Here is a 24,188-nt window from a genome sequence, read left to right on the forward strand (position 1 = left end):
AATTATAACAGGGAATTTCAATTATAAAGATGAGCATGCAATAATAAAAAAAATAGATCTCCAAATATTTGGGGGACAACAAGACCACTGAAGAGAGACAATACATTTAATAAGCAGAAAACTTGTCATGCAGAGTTAATCAAGCAAGAAGAATAGAATTTCACAGTAACTAGGGATGCAAAATATTGTATCATCAAAATAATTAATAGGTCATAGAACTTAAAAGTTTAATCTTCAAAACAAACAGAAAATTCAATAGATGGACTGAATAGTGAAATAGACACAGTTGAAGATACTGATCGGTAAAAGTCAGCTAAGAATCCTCCCTGTGTGTAACAAAGGATAAAAAGATGAAAGTGTAAAAGGAAAACCAATAAATGTGCGTGACATATCTAGAAGTACCTGTTACTAATATGACTTTAAGAAGAAGAGAATAAGAGAACTAGGGCCACAGTGTTTAAAGAAACCATAGGGAGAATTTTTTAAAGACACAATAAAGCATGAAAACTCAAGATTTAACAAATAACCCAGGGCTAGAAACAGATTGTACAGAAACAAGAAACAAATCCTAAACATTTCCAAAGAGGAAAAGAATATCACAAAAATAGAAGAATAAGACCAAGAGAAGAACCCATATCAGTGACACTGAATTCAAGAATACAACGGATCAATAGCTTTGGATCAAAGTTTTAAGTGGAAGAAAAACCTTGAATCTCTAATTCTATAGTCAACAAACCATCATTCAAGTGTGAGGTCAAAATAGAGTTATTTGTAAAAATTCAGGGACCCAGAAAGTTCACTAATACCTACCCCTCTGAAAGGATTATTAAGGATAAACTGAAGTCAGAGGAAATTCTTACTAAGTCTAAATAAGATTTACACATTTTTAAGAGTTAAAAAAATACCAATTTAAACTATAATTCTAACTGATACCAGTGAGACAAAGTGGGAGAAGCAGAAGGAGATGAGAAAGTAAAAAGTAAGAAAAAAGTAAGCACACTGGACTCTAATCTAGAGGGTAGATACGATATGACATGGGCTTCCCGGGTGGAGCCAGTGGTAAAGGACCCGCCTGCCAATGCAGGAGATGTAAGAGACATAGATTTTATTGGAGGATGGCATGGCAATCCACTCCAGTATTCTTGCATGGAGAATCCCATGGTCAGAGGAGCCTGGCGGGCTACAGTTCATAGGGTCACAAAGAGCTGGACACGACTGCAATGACTGAGCATGCACATAGTATGACACACACTAGACCAGAGTTTCTCCAACTTCATGTGCCTGTGAATCACCTGGGGATTGTGTCAAAATAGCAGATTCTTATTCAGGATATCTGGGATGCGGTTGAGATTCTAGGCAATGTCAATGCCTCTATGCTCTATACCACTGAGCAGGAAGGCACCAGGTAATGTTAAAAAAAAATAGTAAGTCAAGCACGTGGGCTAGGATTTGATTTTTTTTTTTTTGCCACACAATGCAGCATGTGGGCTCTTAGTTCCCCAACCAGGGATTGAACCCTTGTCCTCTGCATTGGAAGTGAGGAGTCTTTAACCACTAGACCACCAGAGAAGTTCCATAGAATTGAAAAAAAAATAGAATTATGAAAAAATTATGAAAAAAATAGAATAGTCCCAAAACGGTAAAAAAAAGGAAGAAAAAGAAGAAAGAAAGAAAAGAACAATAATAACAAAAAATGCACAAGCAATCCAAACAGATAGGGAAGAGGGAGAAAGAAAAAAACTTGGAAATTAACAGAAAACCCAAAGTAAAGTGGCAGGGATTAAATTTAAACATATCAATGTTTATCATATCATAACATATCAATGTAAATGTGGCTAAACTCACCCATTAAAACTCTTAGCTAGGATTTAAAGAAAGTAGTCCAGCTCTACACTAATTAGAGGACAGAATAAAGTTGGAAATAAAGCAATTGAAAAAGATATGTAAATAAGAGCTAATACAAGGAAACAGAGCAAAAATATTAATATAAAAATCAAAGTTTACAGTTAAAAACATCCAAAGAGACAAAGATAAATATTTCACAAGGATAAAAGGAGCAATCTATCAAGGCAATCTGTCATGCACGTTTTTTCATCTAATGTAAATATGATAGAAATATAAGGATAAATTGACAAACTGCTTATCACATCCTAGAAATCAGTTTAAATAGCAAAAACATAAACTTAACTAACACCATTAGATTGATCTAATAGGAATTTAAAGAACATTTTACCCACCTTGCCCCCAAAACCCAGAAAACAAAATATTCTTTACTAACACATGAAACACTCACAAAAAGTGACCAGGTACAAGGTCACAGAGATAATCTCAACAAGCTTTATTTACTAAGCATACTGAAATTAAGTTCAAAGTTAGCAACAGAAAGATATGCAAAACAATCTATAAGTAAATAAAAGACAAAACAATCTGGAAATAAAAAACAGAAAAATACATACATTCTTGTAGAACACCCTTTGGTTGATATGTTCAAAATGGAATTAGAAATGTTTACAACTAAGCAATAATGAGAAAGTTGTATATCAAAATCAATGCAATGTAGTCAAAGTGGTACACAGTGGAATATTTATGGTCATATGCATAATATAGTGGAAAAAACTAGGAAATAAACCACATTTCCAACCAAACAAAGTAAAAGAGGAAAAATAAAACTGAATGAAGCAAAGAAGAATGAATAAAATTCTAAATTGATCAAATCCTAAATTTACAAAATGTATAGGTATAACATCAAGTATAATGTTATCTCAAAATAACAGAATCAAATCAATAAAACCATACCTGATTCTTTGGAAATGCTAATAAAATAGAAATTCTGTTGGATGGGGTGATCAAGAAAAAAGATAAAAGTCACAAACATACAGCATTAGGAATAAAATAGAACTATAACTCAAAAATCAGAAGAGACTTAAAAAGTAGAATATTACATAATTTTATATTATACATTTAGACAAACAGTTTTCTAGGAAAATATAATTTATCAAATCTATACCTGAAAAGAAATAGAAAACCTGGTAAGACTGATAACCATAGAAGAACTTGAAACAATAGGAAAGAATCAACTCTGCAACAGACATCAGACCCAGATAGTTTTACATGTATGTGGGGGAGGGGAGCATCATCACTTGATGATTTTATGCTGTTCTAACTCCAATATCATAATTAGCCCAAGAAAGTATATGAAAAATAGACCAATATTATTTATGACTAGAAATACAAAATACTAATAAAACATTAGCAAGTTGAATCTGGTGTACTACTTAAAATGACCAAAGTCTATCTGAGGAATACAAAGAATACAAAACATCTGATAAATTCCACAATAAAATTAACAATAAAAACTCCTATAAAACAGGTATAGGAAGGGATTCCTTTTAATTTGTAAAAGGATATCTAACAGAAAAATAGCAAGCATTGCACGTAAAAGTTAGAAATGTCCCCATTAATGTTAGTAGACAAGCATGTTCTGACCACTATTACATTAGAAGGCCTTACCATAAGATAAGAAAAAGAAATAAAATAATATAAAGATTGATAAGAGACACGTGATTTTCAGGAGATATTGATAGTCCACTTACACAATCCAAGAGATTCAACTGACAAAGCAATAGAACTAAAAAGAGAATTCAGAAAAGTGGTCATATACAAAATTAGTAACATTCATATCCAGTAGTATCCAGTTAGAAAATGTAATAGAAAATATTCCACCCACAATGGATCTAATAAGAAACATACACAAAGTCACTTTTAGACTATGAAACTTCACTAAAGAACTCATTAAAAATTTGAAATTATATATATACTTATTGGTATGTTATATATTATATAAAAGATTTACAACATTTATAATGTAAATCTTAATATATATATAAACATATGTATAAAATTTCAGAGATGGCAAAGAAATTCTTCTCCGATTCAAACTGTAAGCAGTTATTCTCAAAATAAATCAGAGTTTTTTACAGAGCTTGACAAGGTGATTTTAAAATTCAAACAAAAAAGTGTGCATAAAGAGGCCAACATTTTCTGAAAATGAAGAGCAAAAGGAGAATTACTTTCAAGATATAACCACATTTTATAAATCTATAGCAATCAAAATAGTTTGGAATCGGCTAAGGAAAAGATCAATGCTCAATTTCAGAATACAGACTATCTAGAAACAATTCCATAATCATGGGACTCTGGGGAGGCACTGCAAATCAGCAGGAAAAGGATGGCCATATTCATAAAATGAATTGGTGAAATGCAATGTTTTTTTTTTTTTTTAAGTTAGATCTATGCCTTAGACAAAACGAAAAATATTTGGAGTATATTTGGCTGAACCATATAAAATAGCAATCTCTGTGGTTCAATCTAACAATAAGGGCCACCTCTAGATTGGCCCAGTGCATGCCTCCATGCTCTTTCCCCCTTCCAGTTGAGTCGGATGAAATCAAGCAAGGCAACCTGAGAAGCCATGTGCTAGAAATAGCAGAGTCTCTGTCAGCCTGGGTCTCTGAATAACTGCATGGAACAGAGTAACCACTGACCTGAACACCCACCTAGAACCATTATATAGGCAAAGAAAGAAACTTTGCATCCTTATGCCATTATGTTTTGGAGTTTGTCATCAGAGCTTAGCTGTGATATCACAACACTTACAGTTTTAGCGAGTGCTTTGATTCCTCTTTTTATCTCTCTCCTTTTGTTGGAAAACAATTTAACCTCCTTTTTGATGGCCTGGAATGGAACAAGTATATCATTTAGATAAGTAAGAGATCAGAGATACATGTGTATGTATATAGATACACAGATAGCCCTTCTCTAGAAAAATAAGGAAAAAAATTAGAGACTAATAATATAAAGTGTACATGAAGTAGTAACAATACCACTGCAATACTTTGCTTAAGTCTGAACTGTTGCTATGTACATGACCGCTAAAGCAACTTGGAACTGAGGTCAGTGATAAGGCCAACAGTACGAAAATAGTGAAAAGTCAAACAGAATAGTTGATAAAGGAAAACTAGTCTGCTATTTCCTTGGTTATTGAGCGAGAGCAGACTAGATCCAGACACGGCTGCCACCTGTGTCAGCTTTCTGCACCTCTGAAGCCGCGGCGTTTCTTCTCCTGTTCCTGATCCACCTCTTTCATGTAAGCCAACCTTGCAGCATCCTCTCAAATGTACTGCAATGTGAGGTGCCACAGCTGATTCTTCGCTTTGGCACACCTGGACACTTTTCTTCGGTTTCACATTAGCCTAGGTACAGTGCTTAAAGCTCACATAACTTCATCTAAAAAGACTGAGCTGTGTTTGGTGTGCTTGCTTACTTTCAGGAAAGTTACACTTACACAATGCAATGCTCTGCCAAGCAGTATCTCTACTTTCTAACTTTCCAATGGGTTTTCATAGGAAACAAACCTACCTGACACACCTACAGAGCATTATTTCAAACCTCTTTTATGTTTGATGAATACCTCTTGGCTTTTCTGTTGTATCCATGGAATTTCTTCTGTATGATCAACTTTGACTAATTCCTCTTGTGATGAGTCAATGGTTAACTGCATATTCTCATTTACCTTAGAAGAAGACGAATATTTCTTAAATTAAAAATTCATCAAGTTCTCCTCATACCCTACTTCATTTCATTGCTTGAATCCCTCTGCACTTGTTGCATTTAAAAAAAAATGCTAATAAGCATTTTGCCTGCTCAAGATGTAATGCTTAAGTTTATTCCTTCCAATCTGTCCTTATATCAGCCATGCTTCTTATTGAGAAAGCAACAGTGATCACCAAATCACTCTTGGCCTTCTTCCTGTTCCTGTAGACCAGAAGATATGGCCTGTTAGGGCCTGCCCTACCATTTGTGCTTAGGATCTTAATCTATTCTTCCTTCTCGAGGCCTCTGCATCACCCTTCTGTATCATCCACTTCTGCCTTCTACTGACTCTTTCCCAACAGTATCTAAATACGCTCTGGAACCTCCTGTCCCAGGAAAGCTACTCTTCACTGACCACCACATTCCCTTTTAGCTGCCACCCTGTTTCTGTGCTCCCCTTTGCAGCAAAAAGTCTTGAGAGAGTTTGGGATGTTGTGACTGTTGGTTCTCCTCACTGGCTGCTCCGCACTGGTTCTTCTCAATCTCCTTTGCCTCCCTGAACTCTTCTCCTGGTCTCCAGAAGTTGCTCTATCTTAGTCCCCCTTGTATTTCTCACCATCCACTCTTCCATGATGATCTTATCTAGTTTTATGGCTTTAAATTCCATTCATATGCCCTCGACTCTCAGATCAACACCTCGCATCCTGGACTCTCCCCGGAACATCTGTACAGTGGTCTACTGGGTACCTCACTGGGATGTGCTCTCACGCTAACCATGTTCTAACAGTGTTCTCATGCTCAGTCTGGGGAACTGATTTTGGATTTTCTTCTTTCTCCCTACAGTGGCTCCCCAACCATAGTCTCTCCCTTCTCCGTGAGTGGTACCTTCAAGTAAAAGATCTAGGTGTCATCCTTGAGTCCCTTCTTTCCCTTTCCCTCTAGGTCCAACTCATCAGAAGTTCTGTCACCTCTACCTCCACAACCTGCCTGGAATCTGCCCCTTCTCCACAACACTCTTCCACCTCTATTGCTGTTACCTGAGCCTTCTAACTCCCTGCTCTGTCTGCTTCCACACTTGTGCCTATCTGCTGCCCATCAAAACAGGTGGAATCATATTCCACACAGCAGAAGCAATCATTTAGAAAAATGTAAGACCCTGTAAATCCTTTGCTCAGAACACTTTAATAGGTTCTCACTACATGTCAAACTATGTCCAAATGCTACCTGGTTTACAAAGCCCTTCTTTGCCTGTTCTTTTTCCCATCTCAAGGATTTCATCTCCTACCACTCTCCCTTGCTCACTTCAACTGCACAGGTCTTTTTTATATTAGGTCTTCAAATGTACTAAGCTCTTTCTCCCTCTACCCTGAGTACTTGCCCCTCCCCCACACATCCATACTTTTTTTTAAAGTCAAGTCACAGACCTTCTCCTTGGAGGGGCTATTCCAGCCAACACTATCACACCAACCCCTTTTTATTCAGTAAATAGATCTTGTTACTATCTAATTTTTCTTATGTATTTGATTATTTATTTATCTTTCTCTGCTCACCCCCAACCCCCAGCTGGATTGTAGGCTCCACAAAAGCAGAAAATTTCCCAACTGTTTATGGCTATATCACCATAGCTTAGCACTCTGTAGGCCCTCAGTAAACATTTATTAAATGACTGGGTGAATAAATGTCCTCTGGGTAGACACATTCTAAATAATGCACATGATACAAAAGTACAGAGAGACTAGTTTGAACATGCACCAGAATTGTAATAGATTTCTTTTTCAAGATAGACCTTGTACTATGGCTTTAAATAAGGTCTGAAATGTAATATTTGTGATTGCTTTGAGAAAACGTAGAATATTTTTCTCTTAAATGTAGTGCATGCTGTTTTTGAAAATCATGGGATATCTGGATAAAGAGGAATACTAGTAAAATATCTGCTAAAAGAAAACTATAACCTGAAAACATATCAATTTAGGAAGGAAGGAAGGAAAGGACAGAGGGAGGAAGGAAGGAGAAAGAAAACTATATTGAAACTCAACTGCATGTTCAGATTGTGATTCCAAATCCAAGGATTCTCTTCTTGGTATACTTAAATAATCATTCTCCTCATCCATGATGGTCTTCAGGTAAGTTGTAAGTTGCTGACTATATTCAAGAATATCATTGGCTAAGGCTCCTCCAAACCGCCTATATTGATAAAAAGGAAAACACATAGGCTATAACATGACAATTTGAAAAAGACACATTTAGCAGTGTTATTTGCAGGTACCTATCCATTTCTACACAAAGATACATGTGGTCAATTCTCCACAGTGCCCTGAAGCTGTTAGGACTCTGCTTCTTAGAGGACAGCACTCTCATGGGCTCCAGGACACAACAAGCTTCTTGATCTCCCTGGGGTCATCTCTCCCCAGGCTGACCCCATCCCTTACCCTACAGGTCCTCTCTACTCATCCAGCCTGGCCACTGCACAGAAGAGTTACTGCTCTGGCTGAACCTTCAGAACATACTGGGTGCTGTGCTGCTTCACTCTGTATATAATCACACTACCCTGTGCAGTCCTCATAGTCCCTGCCCCACACTGAAGTATTACTTCACTCAGTACCCCAGAGCATCTCAAACTTCAGGCATATCAGCATGGCCTGGAGGGCTTGTTAAAACAGATTCCTGGGCCCCACCCATAAAGTTTCTGACTCAAAAAGTTCGATGAGGCCCAAGAACACGCATTTCTAACAAGCTCACAGGTGCTGCAGATTCCACCTTGAATAACATGTTTGTAGATGATTTAGAGGGGTTGTCAGGTGCCTAAGTGAGTTTTATTACTGTTTTGCTTACAGGAAGCACTATGAAATAGTATTTTTGTGGAAACAAATTGCACATTGATAAGAGGCGTCCATTGGCAGATCAAATAAAGTGACATTTCAAGTCCAGGGCATTACCTGCATGATCTCTATGCCCTGGCCATCATCTGTATGCCTGGCAATTATTTGTTTATTTAGAATTTTAGTTTTAGTCTAAGCAAAGTCTAAATTAATTTAATATTGTCTAATTAGGAAAGCAAAGTCTAATTAGGAAAGTAAGTCTGTACACATGTACAGAAATGCACATACCTATGTCAGGTTTTTTAGGGATAAATAGGACTTTTAAAAATGATCTACCGTTCAGAGTTGTCCTCATTCCTTTTGTTCTTCCAACAGATGTTATGATAAGGAGGACCGATCACTTCATAGGTCTTAACTGTGTCTTTTTATTTTTTGTATTTTGATGCTTTGACATCTGGGGTCTTGTCCCTTCCAGGACCAGCAAGTCATAGAGATAGTAAACAACTTACCTGGAGTTCACCTTTCAAATGCAGACCCACAGGCCCACCCCCCCAAGCAAATCCTCTATTGGTCTTTCAAACGTGGGGCCACTATTTTCCTCTCCTAGTAACACCTGGGTCAAGTATTGGACAACTAGCAGCAGCTCCTAGGGCCCAGAACCCACCGAAGTTATCCAGATTAGCCAATCCTAAGCCTGGCTGCTCCTCGCCACGGAAACCAAAGTGAAGGCTCTTGTCCAAGTTTTCCCTGCCCCCTCCTAACCCTCCCTGCTGCCTCCCTATGTGGCCCTCGCATAGCATGGCATCTTCCCCCCTCTTGGGATCATTAGTACAACAGTTGTTTCAGTGGCAGCTGTCTCCAGTTACGTTGGCCCTGCTATTAACTAAAGAAGAACACCTGTATTTTAAAACACCGTATCACGTGAGGTTGCTTACTGCGACCTGTACTCACCTCCATCTTAGGTTAACTAGTGTGCCGTCATCTCTCCCATTCACCAGAATGCTTTGTCCATCCATTGAAATTCTCACCGACTGAATCCCGTGCCCCTGGTGAGAATGACTCCGACACCGAGTAAATGTTTCCTTAATAGTTTTAGGAACAAAGTGCAGAAATTACAAATGCAGCTCTACCACAGGGCTTTTTTCTAAGGGGGTTCTAACATGCACTTTTGCTTATGGATAAACCTTTTCCTATTTGTTCACAGCATTTTAGTTGGTATGGAGTAGTCTCTTAGTAATACATGGAACTGAAAATTACTAATACAAAATACATTCATCAGTATTGATTTGTTCTCCCTTCTAGGTAATATGGAAAAGGAGGAATTATTGTCACCAATAGGAAAATCAGATATGGAAAGGAGAATAGGCTTGCTGAGAATGGACAGTGCAGGCAAATTCAGATGTCTTCAAGGATTAAGCAAGTCCCCTTTATGTGCAAAAGAGGCTGAGTGTGATGAGAGGAGGCGATGGGCAATGAGTGAAAATGATGGAGGAGGCCAATTAAACCAGTTTAATTAGAACCCAAGCACATCATTAGTTGGTACACAGTACAATAGTTTAAATTATTTGATCAGAAACAGATTTCTTTGTCACACTAGTTATCAACCATGATAGTTTTACAATTTTTAAAAATTTTTGAATAGGGAATACATTCAAATGTTTCAAAATTTAAAAAAAACTATAAAAGAGTATGCAGTGAAATCTCCTTCCTTCCCCTTCCCCAATACCTCCCAAAGGCAATCAATACAATCATATCTTAAATATCTTTTCAGAGGATTTTAACGTATGTAAATAATTTTTTATACAAACAATTTTTAATATGAAGTATAACATAATATGTGTATTACACACTTTGCCTTTCCTACTTATTATAATAATATGTCTTGGGATTCTTTCCATATTGTTGCATAAAGATTTCCTCATGCTGTATTACAGCATAATATTCCATACTTTATTTATGCACTGTTTATGCATGATTATTTATTTATCCAGTCCTCTGTTGATGGATATTAGGTTGTTTTTACAAGCAGTACTGCCATGAATAACCTCCCATATGAGGCACATTGCACAGAATCATCCAGAAAAACTCTGACATCTTACTGTCATGCCACTATCAGTTGTAGCATACATTTACAAATCATTTGAATAAGAGAAAATGTACTGGTTTGCAAACTGTTCATTTAAAAATTATTTGTAAGATATTTAAGATCTTTCCCTATATAATATGAAACAATTAAATTGTACTGATAACCAGTACAACTTGATCTCAAAACCTAGAAAAGGATCTTCCACTTGGGGAGAAGAAACTATTTTCATTTAATCAGAGATCTGAGAACAATGGAAATCAGAAATGGTAGTAGGACTGGTGACACTGAAGTCTGCAAGTGATGGGGGAGGACTCAGTTAAGGGCCACACCCTTGTGTATTCTTTCAGCATCACAGGAAGAACTCAGGCTTGGGGTGGGGGAGGGTGGCAGCAACCAGGTTAGAGGCCCTCCAGGCCAGGGAGCTAGCAGCAATCATCCTAGATTTGCACAGCAATTCACTGTTTCCGAAGAAGTTTTGCATATACCCTCTCCTTGGCTCTTACCAAAATCTCACAGGGTGAGAATAAGCAGTTCAGTGAATTTTCTTGCCACACAATAAGTGGTGATGGAGATGGACTGGAGCTCACCTACTGCCCCATGTTCCTTCTTCGCAGGTCTCAGTCTAGTGGCCTGCACTTCCTCCCTTAGAGGCTCAAACCTTGGCACATAAATACAGCTAATGCTGAAGTCAATAACACCATCAGTGGTAAATAAGTTATGAGTCAATTTACTTAACAGTTCCAATTCCTTTCCTAAGAGCTTTTGTTCCTTGTATGAGATCAAGATGGAAATCCCATGATTGGGGGGAAAAAAAGGAGTTTACCAAAGTATGAATATCTCGGATGCACAGAATTCCACATTTAGCTATTGTTATGAGCCACAATCCATGTGGAGACAGAGAGAGCATTCCAGGTCCATATTGTTTGCTTTGTATTTTTTGGTATGGCTTAAGAATGTAAACACCACTATGTTCCTGCCAATCAAAGAAAATGACCATATTATAGAAAAGATCAGGGGAGTGGCACCTTACAGTTATGCATATATAGTCAGATTCAAATCCAAAAACATTGTCATTGGAAATAAACTGATACATGATAAAGTGGACACCTATATTTGCACCACATTTTTTAATCTCTGATTGCAAATAAATGTTTGTTTCAGCCAACTAAGAAAAGTCTCCTCTGTATATCAGCCACCATTAAAAATCCCAGCCTACAACTGACTATCTTGATTTTTCACTAATCCTTTTCAAATACTCCTATATTCAAGTCAAAATAAATGAGTCAATTTCCACCACCACCATCACCGCCCCCTCCCCCCATTTCTCATGTATTCCCACCTTCAAACCTCTGCATGTGTGTGACTTTTATATGGAATGCTCTTCCCCATCCCATGCCCACCAATCTGGCTTCCCTCCCTACTTCAGGAACCCCACCTCTCTGCCAAGATTGTACACAATATTTCTCATGTCTAAATCTGAACTATTCTTCAAAGTCCAGTTCAACTATTACTTCTACCAGGAAGCTTTTCTTAAATCCTCCTTACTATAAACCAGTCCTTCCTTCTTTGAATGTCTCTTTTTCAGACCTTGCTGATATTGGCTACTCTGAGAGAGAAGGCTTTTGACTGAAGGATTTAGAAAAAGAAGGGTGATATAATCCGGGTTAGTGTATGTAGCAGGAAATGATGCAATATGGAAGAAGTCTGAGGAGTATGATGAAAGGATACTAGAAATATAGAGGCATTTTGCTTGCAACTTTCTTTAAGACTCAAGTATAAAGTTCCACTGAAAATCATCAAGGCTGTAGCTCCTGACCCCTGTAGAATTGATTTTCTAATGATAGATTTTTAAAAAATAGTTTTGAAAGTCACTAAACGAATATTGTGTCATCTGCATGTTTATCTGACAAGTATGATGCATGCACCACAAGTATGAGGTTGCTCAAGTGTTAAAATTTTATGATGAATTAACAAATCATGCTAATATATCTAATTCAAAGAAGTTATTTTACTATAATAAAGACATTTGTTAACTGGACTAGAGTGTTAAAGCGTGGATCATGTCTAATGAATACAATGTACCAATCTTGAGTGCTAAGAAAAATGACAGAATGCTTAAGTTTTGGCATACTTTTTTAGGAAGAAGATAGCTGCAGATGTATGGCACTTGATTACAGAAGCCATATATTCGGTTACTTTGCAAGTTCAAGACCGCAGAGGACAAAGTGTGCTCTGTCTCATACACGAACTTATGAATGAATTCATCTCTCAGCCTCCCTCGTTCATCAGCAAAGCTTGCAGAAACTGTAATATTTGGGGAAGAAGACAGATAATTTGTACTATTTATCGATTTTATTTTTTTAATTGTTATGACAACTATGAAAAGCAAAATAAAAAATTAAATGCCCAGTTAATGTAGAGACTATTATGGGATAAAAATGATTGGAAAACAATGTGGCTCCATTAGAAATACTTCAGTATTAAATGACTAACAGTAGGTAAATTATCTTTTATAAGACTTTTGTTAATTTTATCAGTTAAGTAGAGACATGATGAAACTCATGATGGTCTAGACAGTCTTAATTAAGAATAAAGTACCTTGAGGTTTTTTACTTTCTTATACTCTATAATTAAATATTTGCAAAATAGCTACCCAGATATATTTGTTATCTAAAACAAAGTGTCTATTTTAATATACCTTTTTATCCAGAAAGCTTTCTTATGATTTTATCAATGACAGTAACTACATAGTAATGTATATGAATTTGACTCTGTATATTTAAAGCTACAAAAAAAGAGTGGAGAAGGAAATGGCAAGCCACTCTAGTACTTTTGTCTGGGAAATCCCATGGACAGAGGAGCCTGGTGGACTCAGTCCATGGGGTCGCAAGAGTCGGACACAACAACAACAAAAAGAGACATCACGAAGTGACAAATCAACTTACAAAAGTGACAGTTGATCCTTTTTTTCCTCTGATAAGAAGATTCGTATGAACGACAGAATCTAGTGACAAATAGATTCAAGGGATTAGATCTGATAGAGTGCCTGAAGAATCATGAACAGAGGTTCGTGACATTGTACAGGAGGCAGTGATCAAGACCATCTCCAAGGAAAAGAAATGCAAAAAGGCAAAATGGTTGTCTCAGGAGGGCTTACAAATGGTTGTGAAAATAGGAGAAGTGAAAGGCACAGGAGAAAAGGAAAGATACACCCATTTGAATGCAGCGTTCCAAAGAACAACAAGGAGAGATAAGAAAGCCTTCCTCAGTGATCAGTGCGAAGAAACAGAGGAAAGCAATAGAATGGGAAAGACTAGAGATCTTTTCAAGAAAATTAGAGCTACCATGGGAACATTCATGCAAAGATGGGCACAGTAAAGGACAGAAATGGTATGGATCTAACAGAAGCAGAAGATATTAAGAAGAGGTGGCAAGAATACACAGGAGAACTACACAAAAAAGATCTTCATGACCCAGATAATCACAATAGTGTGATCACTCACCTAGAGCCAGACATCAAGGAATGTGAAGTCAAATGGGCTTTAAAAAGCATCACTATGAACAAAGCAAGTGGAGGTGATGGAATTCCAGTTGAGATGCTATGAAAGTGCTGCACTTAACATGCCAGCACATTTGGAAAACTCAGCAGTGGCCACAGGACTGGAAAATGTCAGTTTTCATTCCAATCCCAAAGAAAGGCAAGGCCAAAGAATGCTCAAACTACTGCACAATTGCACTCATCTCACATGCTAGTAAAGTAATGCTCAAAATTCTCCAAGTCAGGCTTCAACAGTATGTGAACTGTGAATTTCCAGATGTTCAAGCTGGATTTATAAAAGGCAAAGGAACTGGAGATCAAATTGCCAACATCATCGAAAAGGCAAGAGAGTTCCATAACAACATCTATTTCTGCTTTACTGACTGTGCCAAAGCCTTTGACGGTGTGGACCACCACAAACTGCGGAAAATTCTGAAAGAGATGGGAATACCAGACCACCTTACCTGCCTCCTGAGAAATTTGTATGCAGGTCAAGAAGCAACAGTTAGAACTGGACATGGAACAACAGACTGGTTCCAAATTGGGAAAGGAGTATGTCAAGGCTGTATACTGTCACCATGCTTATTTAACTTACATGCAGAGTACATCATGAGACATACTGGACTGGATGAAGCACAAGCTGGAATCAAGATTGACGGGAGAAATATCAATAACCTCAGATATGCAGATGATACCACATCTATAGCAGAAAGGGAAGAACTAAAGAGCCTCTTGATGAAAGTGAAAGAGGAGAGTGAAAAAGTTGGCCTAAAATTCAACATTCAGAAGACTAAGATCATGGCATCTGGTCCCAGTACTTCATGGCCAATAGATGGGGAAACAGTGGAAACAGTGACAGACTTTATTTTGGGGGGCTCCAAAATCGCTGCAGATGGAGACTGTAGCCATGAAATTAAAAGACACTTACTCCTTGGAAGGAAAGTTATGACCAACCTCGACAGCATATTAAAAAGCAAAGACATTATTTTGCCAAGGTCCATCTAGTCAAAGCTATGGTTTTTCCAGTAGTCATGTATGGATGTGAGAGCTGAACTATAAAGAAAGCTGAGCTCCGAGAAGAATTGATGCTTTTGAACTTTGGTGTTGGAGAAGACTCTTAAGAGTCCCTTGGACTGCAAGGAGATCCAACCAGTCTATCCTAAAGGAAATCAGTCTTGAATGTTCATTGGAAGGACTGATGCTGAAGCTGAAACTCCAAAACTCTGGCCACCTGACGCAAAGAACTGACTCCTTGGAAAAGACCCTGATGTTGGGAAAGATTGAAGGCAGGAGGAGAAGGGGACGACAGAGGATGAAATAGTTGGATAGCCTCACCGACTCAATGGACATGAGTTTGAGTAAGCTCCGGAAGTGGTGATGGACAGGGAAACCTGGCGTGCTGCAGTCCATGGTGTCCCAAAAAGTCGGACACAACTGAGTGACCGAACTGAACAGAGAGGAAAGTCCACATTTCACATTATTTAGCAGTCACATCAGCTTTATTTTGTAAGACACAAAAAAGGTTGTGGGCATTTTAACCTCTCCACATGTTAAAAGAAAAAAAATGCTATCACTGGAAGAAAAAAAAAAAAAAAAGTTATAGCAACTATTCAACTGGGTGCCCAGGATAGAATTGCTTGCTCACTTTTCTTTACCTTCCGGTAGTATTTTAGGCAGAGAAAATATTTCCAGTCTGCTTCTTCTTGTTTCTGGAAATGGAGAAAGCACCATCACTTCTACTATGTCTGTTTCCAAAGGAGACACTGTGGATATTTGTAAAATGCCTTTGCCCATCTCTGAAAGCAAATGGAAATCAACACAAGTCATTATTGATATGTTTATAGAGGCTTTCATATTTCTAGGTAAGATATCACATTATAGACCTGTCTTAACTAAATCTTATCCAAATTTACTTATTGGATATTTAAGTGATGTTTAAACATAAGTGAGAGAAACATTTTTCGATGAGCAGATGGGGGATTCTCCCCATGAGATGTCTAAGTGGGCAAATTCAATCCAGCTGGGTGGGACTCAGCTTCCATCCAGCCAGAGGGGCCTCCAGAGTCTGCCGGCTCTACCCTACCCAGCAGCGCCCATAAGCTCTGGCCTCTTGAATGTCCACTCCAGCCATTTGCCCATTCCCAGTACTGAATAAACATTTTTGCCATGGTCAAGGTATCGCAGGTGTGGTGGGAATACACTTGCTGTTATGAGTCTGTCCTACAGTAAGCCAGCGAATCCCACTTCTGCAAGGTGCCTTGCCTGGGGCCCACCTTGGATTCTCTCAAGCTTCACTACCACCACTTCACACAGCTACTGTTCTGTGTGTGTCCACCATCTCAGGCCCCATCTCAGCCCCTCCCCTCAGGTGTTTATAGGGTAACCTTTCCTCTTACTGAGCAAGGGAGACAGAGAACATCTGACATAAACTTGACTTCAACTTTCTTGTCCTGAATCTCACATTTTCTGTTATCTTCCCTCTTCATTTCTTGACATTTTTTAGGAATAAACTGTAACCCTTTCCATCTGTGATTTTGAGCCTATGCCTCCAATATATTATTACACCATGTGCTATTAATTATCTCTTTTAATTTCCTTGGGTCTTTTATGTCTTCTCCTATTGAGGCCTTAAGACTCCTCTATCTTCAGATTAGAATGTTCCTTCAACCCTGTTTCCCCACCAGTTACTAATTCTCTTTTCTCCATTGCAAACATCCGAGAGCAGAAATTGCTGGTTACCAACCTCCTTTTCTGACTGCCTTTCCCACCTGAAACTCTGTTTCTCTGTCCCAAAGGGGTAGGTCTCCCTGGGCTCAGACAGTGACTGCCTCATCCTAGCCCTCAGGCCACTGACACTTCTGCCACAGTCCACCATTCAGACAGCCTTCCTTCTTCGAGCTCTTCCTGGTGTGGGTGACTCCCAGTTCTCTCGCCCATCTTTCGTTTTCTTCACTGCCTTGTCTTCTCTGTCTACATCTTCAGAGTAAGTAGCTTTTCCCATCCCATACTATGACTGACAAGATATGTTAAAAAATGGGACACTTAGGCAGGACTGGTACCCATTCTGAGGTCAGCCTTCAGTCCTACCACACTCCATGCCATCCAATTTACATATTTAGGTTACCTGTTTGACCTCATTACACAGTTGGGTTTGCTTCAACTCTGTCTTAAACTATCTCATGAGCTTCCATGATTTCAAGTTCAGAATTCCACCATTAAACTTTGAACTACAAATCTTCATTTCTGAATTAATGGTAAATATCTCCAAATGAAGATCTTATTGGCTTCAACTCTACAGAGCTTGTCAGCTCACCCTATCCCTCAGCCTCCATAACTTTCTTCCCCCTTGAGTTTTCACTTCAACTGATGACAGCACAAACTTCCACCATCTGGGTTAGAAACTTCAGAGTCATTGCTGATCCCTTCCTTTCACATACAATCAATTATCAAGTTCTACCAATTCCATCATTCATAAGTGTCCACTCCTTCCCCTTTCCATGACTGCTCCATGATCTTGTACACTGTGGATAAGAGCATAAGCTCTGAAACCAGACTTCCTGAGCTTGAGTCCTGGATACCTGTGTGCTTTGGACAAATACTTAACCTCATTGTGCCTCAATTGCCTTATCTTTAAACTGGGCATAACAGTGGTCTCAACCTCACAAAAGTTGCCTATAAGAATTAAATGAATTAACACATGCCAAGTACTTAGAATACTGGATATTACATAAGGACTCCCTCAATAAATGTTGGCTTTTGTTATGACTAACAGCATTTCTTGTGTGAGTTACTATAATGTTTTTCTGAATTTTTTTATTCCGTTCTCTTGCCTTTCTTCTCCAGCCTTCACACTGATGCCAGAGTCGTCCTCTAAAAACCAAATCAAATCACACTAGTCCCATCTTGAAAACGTCTGATGATGTGTCATTAACTATAGATCAAAGCCCAGACTCCTTGGGATGATGTTCAAGACCCTCCACTTTGTTTCAAACCTTGTCATCATGATCATAATCTGGTAAACTCATATACTTGTTATGCCAGACTTCTTGCCATTCCAAGTGCCATTGCTCAAACTTTTGTCCTGAGCTAGAATGCCAACAAGCCCCATCCTCCACTAGTTTAAATCCTTGCAAAATTCTCCTGCTCCATATTCTCTGTGTCTCCTCTTCACTTCCATTCCTTTCTTCACACCTGAGAATTAATTACTTCTTTTCCTGAGCCTACATAGCACTCTGCTATTCCTCCTCCACTAAATTCCTTCCTTGACATTTTCATGCTTCCACAGGGCCTAGGTTCAGCATTTTACACTTAGTAGGCACTCAATTTTTAAAAATCAGTACATAGATTTGAAAATTTACATTTACATTTGGAATATAAAGCCAGAGAGAAAAGTATTAGTTCTTATTATTTATCACCAAAGTGCTATCTCGCCTGTCAGTTCTGTGGTTTACCTGGGCATTTGGACACACATTACTGAAACAGCTGAAGGTCATTTTTTTTTTTGAAGGTCATTTTTTTAAAATTTTTATTCGTTTATTTTTGGCCACACCACATGGCTTGTGGAATCTTAGTTCCCCAACCAGGGATTGAACCCGAGCCCTTGGTTGTGAAAGCACGGAGTAAAGATGCATGTAACAAAACATTCTTTAGATATTTTAATTAAATAGAGATCAAATATTATTTAAAAAGTTATTTCGGGACTTCCCTGGTGGTTCAGTGGCCAAGATTCCACACTCCCAATGCAGGGGGCCTGGTTCAATCTCTGGTTGGGGAACTAGATTCCACATGCTGCAACTATAGATCCTGCACACCACAACTAAAGATTCTGGTGTGGCAACTAAGACCCAGCACAGCCAAATACATACATAAATTTTTTTTTTAAGTATTTCAGGGATAAACCAACTCAACTTACATTTGCAGTAACACTAGAAACATTTAGCCATTTCATTAATTCATTAACTGATTCAAGAAGAGTTATTTAATATCAACTGTATACCAAGTAGATGAACCAAAACCTCTAAAGATGACATGCGAATTCTCCTTAGTAACTTTGAACAGCTATTTAAATGCTTTAGTTTTAGAAAACATGCTACAAGTAATTGCTTCACCATGGCCCCATTTTCACAACTTCAAATTCTTTAGAATAAATTGACCAACATCTTAAGTTGATAAGCAGTCTACTGCAACTTTCCTGGCGATCTGGTGGTTAAGACTCTGTGCTCCCAGGGTAGGGGGCATGGGTTTGATCCCTGGTCAAGGAACTAAGATCCCACATGCTGCCCAGATAGGGGAATAAAAGAATTCAGTGTAAGTACCTATGAATCCAAGAATCTCAAATGAACTTGAGGGTTTGGCATTGATAACAAAAATGTGTCCTTCTGATGTTCCAACGAATACATACATTCCTCTCTGGTCATACCTAGAAAAGAAGAAATCTGATTATCATATTCTATTTGTTTCACTAATAGGATGGTAAACAAATTTATTGAAAGACATCATGGAGATATACCCAAAACCAATTATTCTTATGGTTTATGATTTTTAATATTATCAGACCTTATAAAAGGTAAGTGAATATAGATGAATGTAATCATTGCATTTTAGGCTAATATTGTTTCTAAATTGTAACTTTAAGTAGATGGTCAAGAAGATTCACTAAAAATGGGCAACTATGTCATCATAAGTGAACAAAATGTGACAGTAAAACTTTCTGATATTTCAGGTGGACATAAGCAATTCTCAAATTAGAGATGAGTGGAGCATTCCAATGCCCCTCAGTACCAGTCCTGGCAGAAAGAAGAAGATTATAGCAAAATGTTTCTATACTTTGATCAAATTAGAAAAAGTGGGAAATGCAAATTAGGATAAGAGAGAAACATCTGAGAAAGCAGAGGTGCCAAAAAGATGATACAGAGGAGTGGAATGTAAATGGAGAGAGATTACAGATCCTTCCCTGCAGAGGCAGCAGAGCACGTAGGAACAGCACAGATGGTGGAAACCCAGCTCCTTCCAGTGCTAGCTGACTAATCTTGGCAAATGCTTCTTTCTGCACCTAAATTATCTCACTTGTGAAACAGGGACAAGCATAATACTTTTCTGAATGTTTGACAAGTGTCACATTCAATAAACTACAATGTGTAACAGCACATCAAGCTGTGAAGCAGGGCAAAAATGTCATTTCTTGTGAATACTTAGAATTATGATAAATTAATCAAAGATACAATAATAACAATATAATAAGTCTAAACTCAGTGTCTCTATGCTGTCTTCTAAAAAGTACTGTTTCAAAAAATTTGAAATCATCTAAATGCCTATCAATATACTGTCTTAAAAATTATGGAATGTATTCCATGTGATGGAATACTATGTAGCTGTAAAAAAGAATGAAGGTCTTCATGTGTGGATAGAAAACTTTCTCTAAGATATACAATTAAGTGAAAAAAATTGTGGTGCAGAACATTATATATGGTTTGCTACTGTATAAGAGCAAAGGCAATGATTCTGGAGCCCGATTGCCTGGGTTCAAATCTCAACATTTGCCATTTACAACATGTGTGATATTAATAGTTATTTTTTTTTCTTTCTTTTTTTTTTTTTTAGTTATTTAAATTCTTTATGTATCATCTTCCTTATCTTTAAAATGGAAACAATAAGAATACCTATCTCATGAGGTTAATATAACAGAAGTTCCTGGTACACTCTAAGTGCTTGATACACATTCATGCAATTAAAAGGAAGTACTTATTTTTCTGCTTGTTTGTGAATAAAATATGTCCAGTAAAAAGACACAAGAAACTAGTAACAAGCTGTCTCCAAGGAGGAGAACTGGGTATTTGGGGATAACAGTGGGAAACTGTATTGTACTATATACACCTCTGTATTTCTTGAATGTAGAACTGAGTCACTATACTAATTTTCAAAACAACACATGTAAAACCTAAAAAAAGTTAAAACTTCAGTGGAATTCTCAACAGACAGACCTGACAAAGTTGCTGCCAGAAACAGGCGGTACTTACAGGAGGTGCTGCACAGGTGATTCAGAGAGAAAGGCCTTATGAACTTCATGAGGGGATTCCACATCCCGGACGTCGAGAAAGTGGACAAGGCCATCCTCGGTCCCCACGGCTGCAGAGAGGGAGGAAGGAGAGCAGGCCAGAACTGTTGCCTGTTTAAGACAGATGCAAAACAGAAACAGACTCACAGATATGGAAAACCAAAGGAGGGGGGGGGGGCAGGGTAAAACAGGGGCATGGGATTAACAGACATAAACTACTAGATATAAAACACATTAGCAAAAGGGTACACTGTATAACACAGGGAATTATACCCACTAATCTTATAATAAGCTATAATTGAGTATACTCTACAAAAATACTGAATCACTGTGCTGTTTGCCTGAAAAATTAGCATAATACTGTAAATCAATTAACTTCAATAAAAAATAAAATAAATTAAACCCCAGCTTCACTGCACCAGAAAATGAAGTCTGCTTTCCTACATTTAAGAGTTCTACAGTTTATTTGAAAAGCCTACAGAATGAGAGGAGTGGCAAGTGTCATGTGGTATTACAAATTATACACTCAACATTCTTCAGCTAATCAATCATATAAGAAGTCATAGGAATCTAAATATCACACTCTTTTATCCTAAAATTGAAATGATAAAATATGAGAAAATTGCCTGAACTTTAAACCATGGCTTCATTTTTATCCTTAATTGATTAGAAAATGATTATACCCAATAATAATGAAAAATAAAATAGGAAATTTAAAATATATTCCTAGAATCTTTTGGACATCTTTATTGAATGTTAGTGATTTATAAAAATCAGCATTCATCTGCTGGATAATATTAGATCCTGGTATAACTGAGGAAGACTTCAAAAAATAACTGTATCATGGAGCACATGGCCTGTCACCAAAGAAACGCATCACAGAGTCCTGCTTATCTAACAGTCATTTACAGAAGATGATATCTAAGAGAACAAACTTGTGGTCATGATACTTAAGGAATCAGATTCATTTCTCTATAGTTTTCACTGACAAAGCCCACTGGGGTCCCCCAGAAAAGTCAGATGGAAACTAGGTGATAAGGTCTAAGCTCTTCATTTGTGCTTTAGTCTAATTTCACCTGCTCACAGGGCACATGTGCAGCAGTCTTGCACCCAGCACTTCAGACCAGAGTTCTTAGTGTGAGACCGCTGCAACACCTCAACTTCGTGGCCGTGTGGAGATGTACTGCCAGTAACACCTCAATTCAAGACTTTGGATGGCAGCAGGGGTGGCTATGCACAGAGATGCGGCACCCAGAACTTGGATATCGAGGGGAGCATCATGGCTGGGCTGGCCCCATGACAACTCTGCCCGCCCCCAAGGAGAACTCTATAGAGCAGCCTCAGCCACTGTGATGAAAGCATGTGCTCTAGAAGAAGAGCTCCCACCTCTCCACCCTCTGATCAAAGAATAAGATTTTCCTTTGCTGTTGAACCAAACTCAGTCTTGCTCTATTGGCACAAGAAACACCAGAGAGGGGGACCCCTGTACGAACATAATGACATTTTGGAGGTTGTTTCAAATAAAACAACAGAATGCTAGAAATAGAAAAGATCTTGAGATCATCCTTTTGCAGATCAGAAAGCAGAGGCAAAGAAAAATGTAGCAATTTGCCCCCAGGATCCCAAAGCTGATAACAAAGCTCAGAGGAAAACTCAGGTGTCCTGCCTCATTAGAATGCAGTTTCTCCATTGAGCAGGTTTTCCTTTTATTTTATTTTTTTAAATATTTAACAGCCCTACTTTATTTATTTATTTATTTATTTTATTCAAGTTATTTTATTCAGAACAGCTCATTGGCTTTTTTTTTTTTTTTTTTTGTATTAGTTGGAGGCTAATTACTTCACAACATTTCAGTGGGTTTTGTCATACATTGATATGAATCAGCCATAGATTTACACGTATTCCCCATCCCGATCCCCCCTCCCACCTCCCTCTCCACCAGATTCCTCTGGGTCTTCCCAGTGCACCAGGCCCGAGCACTTGTCTCATGCATCCCACCTGGGCTGGTGATCTGTTTCACCATGGATAATATACATGCTGTTCTTTCGAAACATCCCACCCTCACCTTCTCCCACAGAGTTCAAAAGTCTGTTCTGTACTTCTGTGTCTCTTTTTCTGTTTTGCATATAGGGTTATCGTTACCATCTTTCTAAATTCCATATATATGTGTTAGTATGCTGTAATGTTCTTTATCTTTCTGGCTTACTTCACTCTGTATAATGGGCTCCAGTTTCATCCATCTCATTAGGACTGATTCAAATGAATTCTTTTTAATGGCTGAGTAATATTCCATGGTGTATATGTACCACAGCTTCCTTATCCATTCATCTGCTGATGGGCATCTAGGTTGCTTCCATGTCCTGGCTATTATAAACAGTGCTGTGATGAACACTGGGGTGCACGTGTCTCTTTCAGATCTGGTTTCCTCAGTGTGTATGCCCAGAAGTGGGATTGCTGGGTCATATGGCAGTTCTGTTTCCAGTTTTTTAAGAAATCTCCACACTGTTTTCCATAGTGGCTGTACTAGTTTGCATTCCCACCAACAGTGTAAGAGGGTTCCCTTTTCTCCACACCCTCTCCAGCATTTATTGCTTGTAGACTTTTGGATAGCAGCCATCCTGACTGGCATGTAATGGTACCTCATTGTGGTTTTGATTTGCATTTCTCTAATAATGAGTGATGTTGAGCATCTTTTCATGTGTTTGTTAGCCATCTGTATGTCTTCTTTGGAGAAATGTCTGTTTAGTTCTTTGGCCCATTTTTTGATTGGGTCATTTATTTTTCTGGAATTGAGCTGCAAGAGTTGCTTGTATATTTTTGAGATTAATCCTTTGTCTGTTTCTTCATTTGCTATTATTTTCTCCCAATCTGAGGGCTGTCTTTCCACCTTACTTATAGTTTCCTTTGTAGTGCAAAAGCTTTTAAGTTTCATTAGGTCCCATTTGTTTAGTTTTGCTTTTATTTCCAATATTCTGGGAGGTGGGTCATAGAGGATCTTGCTGTGATTTATGTCGGAGAGTGTTTTGCCTATGTTCTCCTCTAGGAGTTTTATAGTTTCTGGTCTTACATTTAGATCTTTAATCCATTTTGAGTTTATTT

The 24,188-nt window shown here is 38.1% G+C and overlaps 1 protein-coding gene across 1 annotated transcript in view; it reads right to left on the reverse strand.

The window, feature by feature from the left end:
- The window catches only part of CFAP43 (cilia and flagella associated protein 43), a 102,728-nt gene that overhangs the window by 28,736 nt on the left and 49,804 nt on the right, over positions 1 to 24,188 (reverse strand). Inside the window, exons 11-19 of the mRNA XM_043925525.1 lie at positions 21,052 to 21,200; positions 19,351 to 19,454; positions 15,691 to 15,831; positions 12,629 to 12,801; positions 11,321 to 11,470; positions 9,363 to 9,493; positions 7,629 to 7,776; positions 5,471 to 5,572; positions 4,657 to 4,734 (exon numbers count right to left, since the gene is read on the reverse strand). Coding sequence (XP_043781460.1) covers positions 4,657 to 4,734; positions 5,471 to 5,572; positions 7,629 to 7,776; positions 9,363 to 9,493; positions 11,321 to 11,470; positions 12,629 to 12,801; positions 15,691 to 15,831; positions 19,351 to 19,454; positions 21,052 to 21,200 — 1,176 coding nt within the window. The remainder of the gene's footprint in view (positions 1 to 4,656; positions 4,735 to 5,470; positions 5,573 to 7,628; positions 7,777 to 9,362; positions 9,494 to 11,320; positions 11,471 to 12,628; positions 12,802 to 15,690; positions 15,832 to 19,350; positions 19,455 to 21,051; positions 21,201 to 24,188) is intronic.

Source organism: Cervus elaphus, chromosome 15, assembly GCF_910594005.1.
Source record: "Cervus elaphus chromosome 15, mCerEla1.1, whole genome shotgun sequence".
Taxonomy (NCBI): domain Eukaryota; kingdom Metazoa; phylum Chordata; class Mammalia; order Artiodactyla; family Cervidae; genus Cervus; species Cervus elaphus.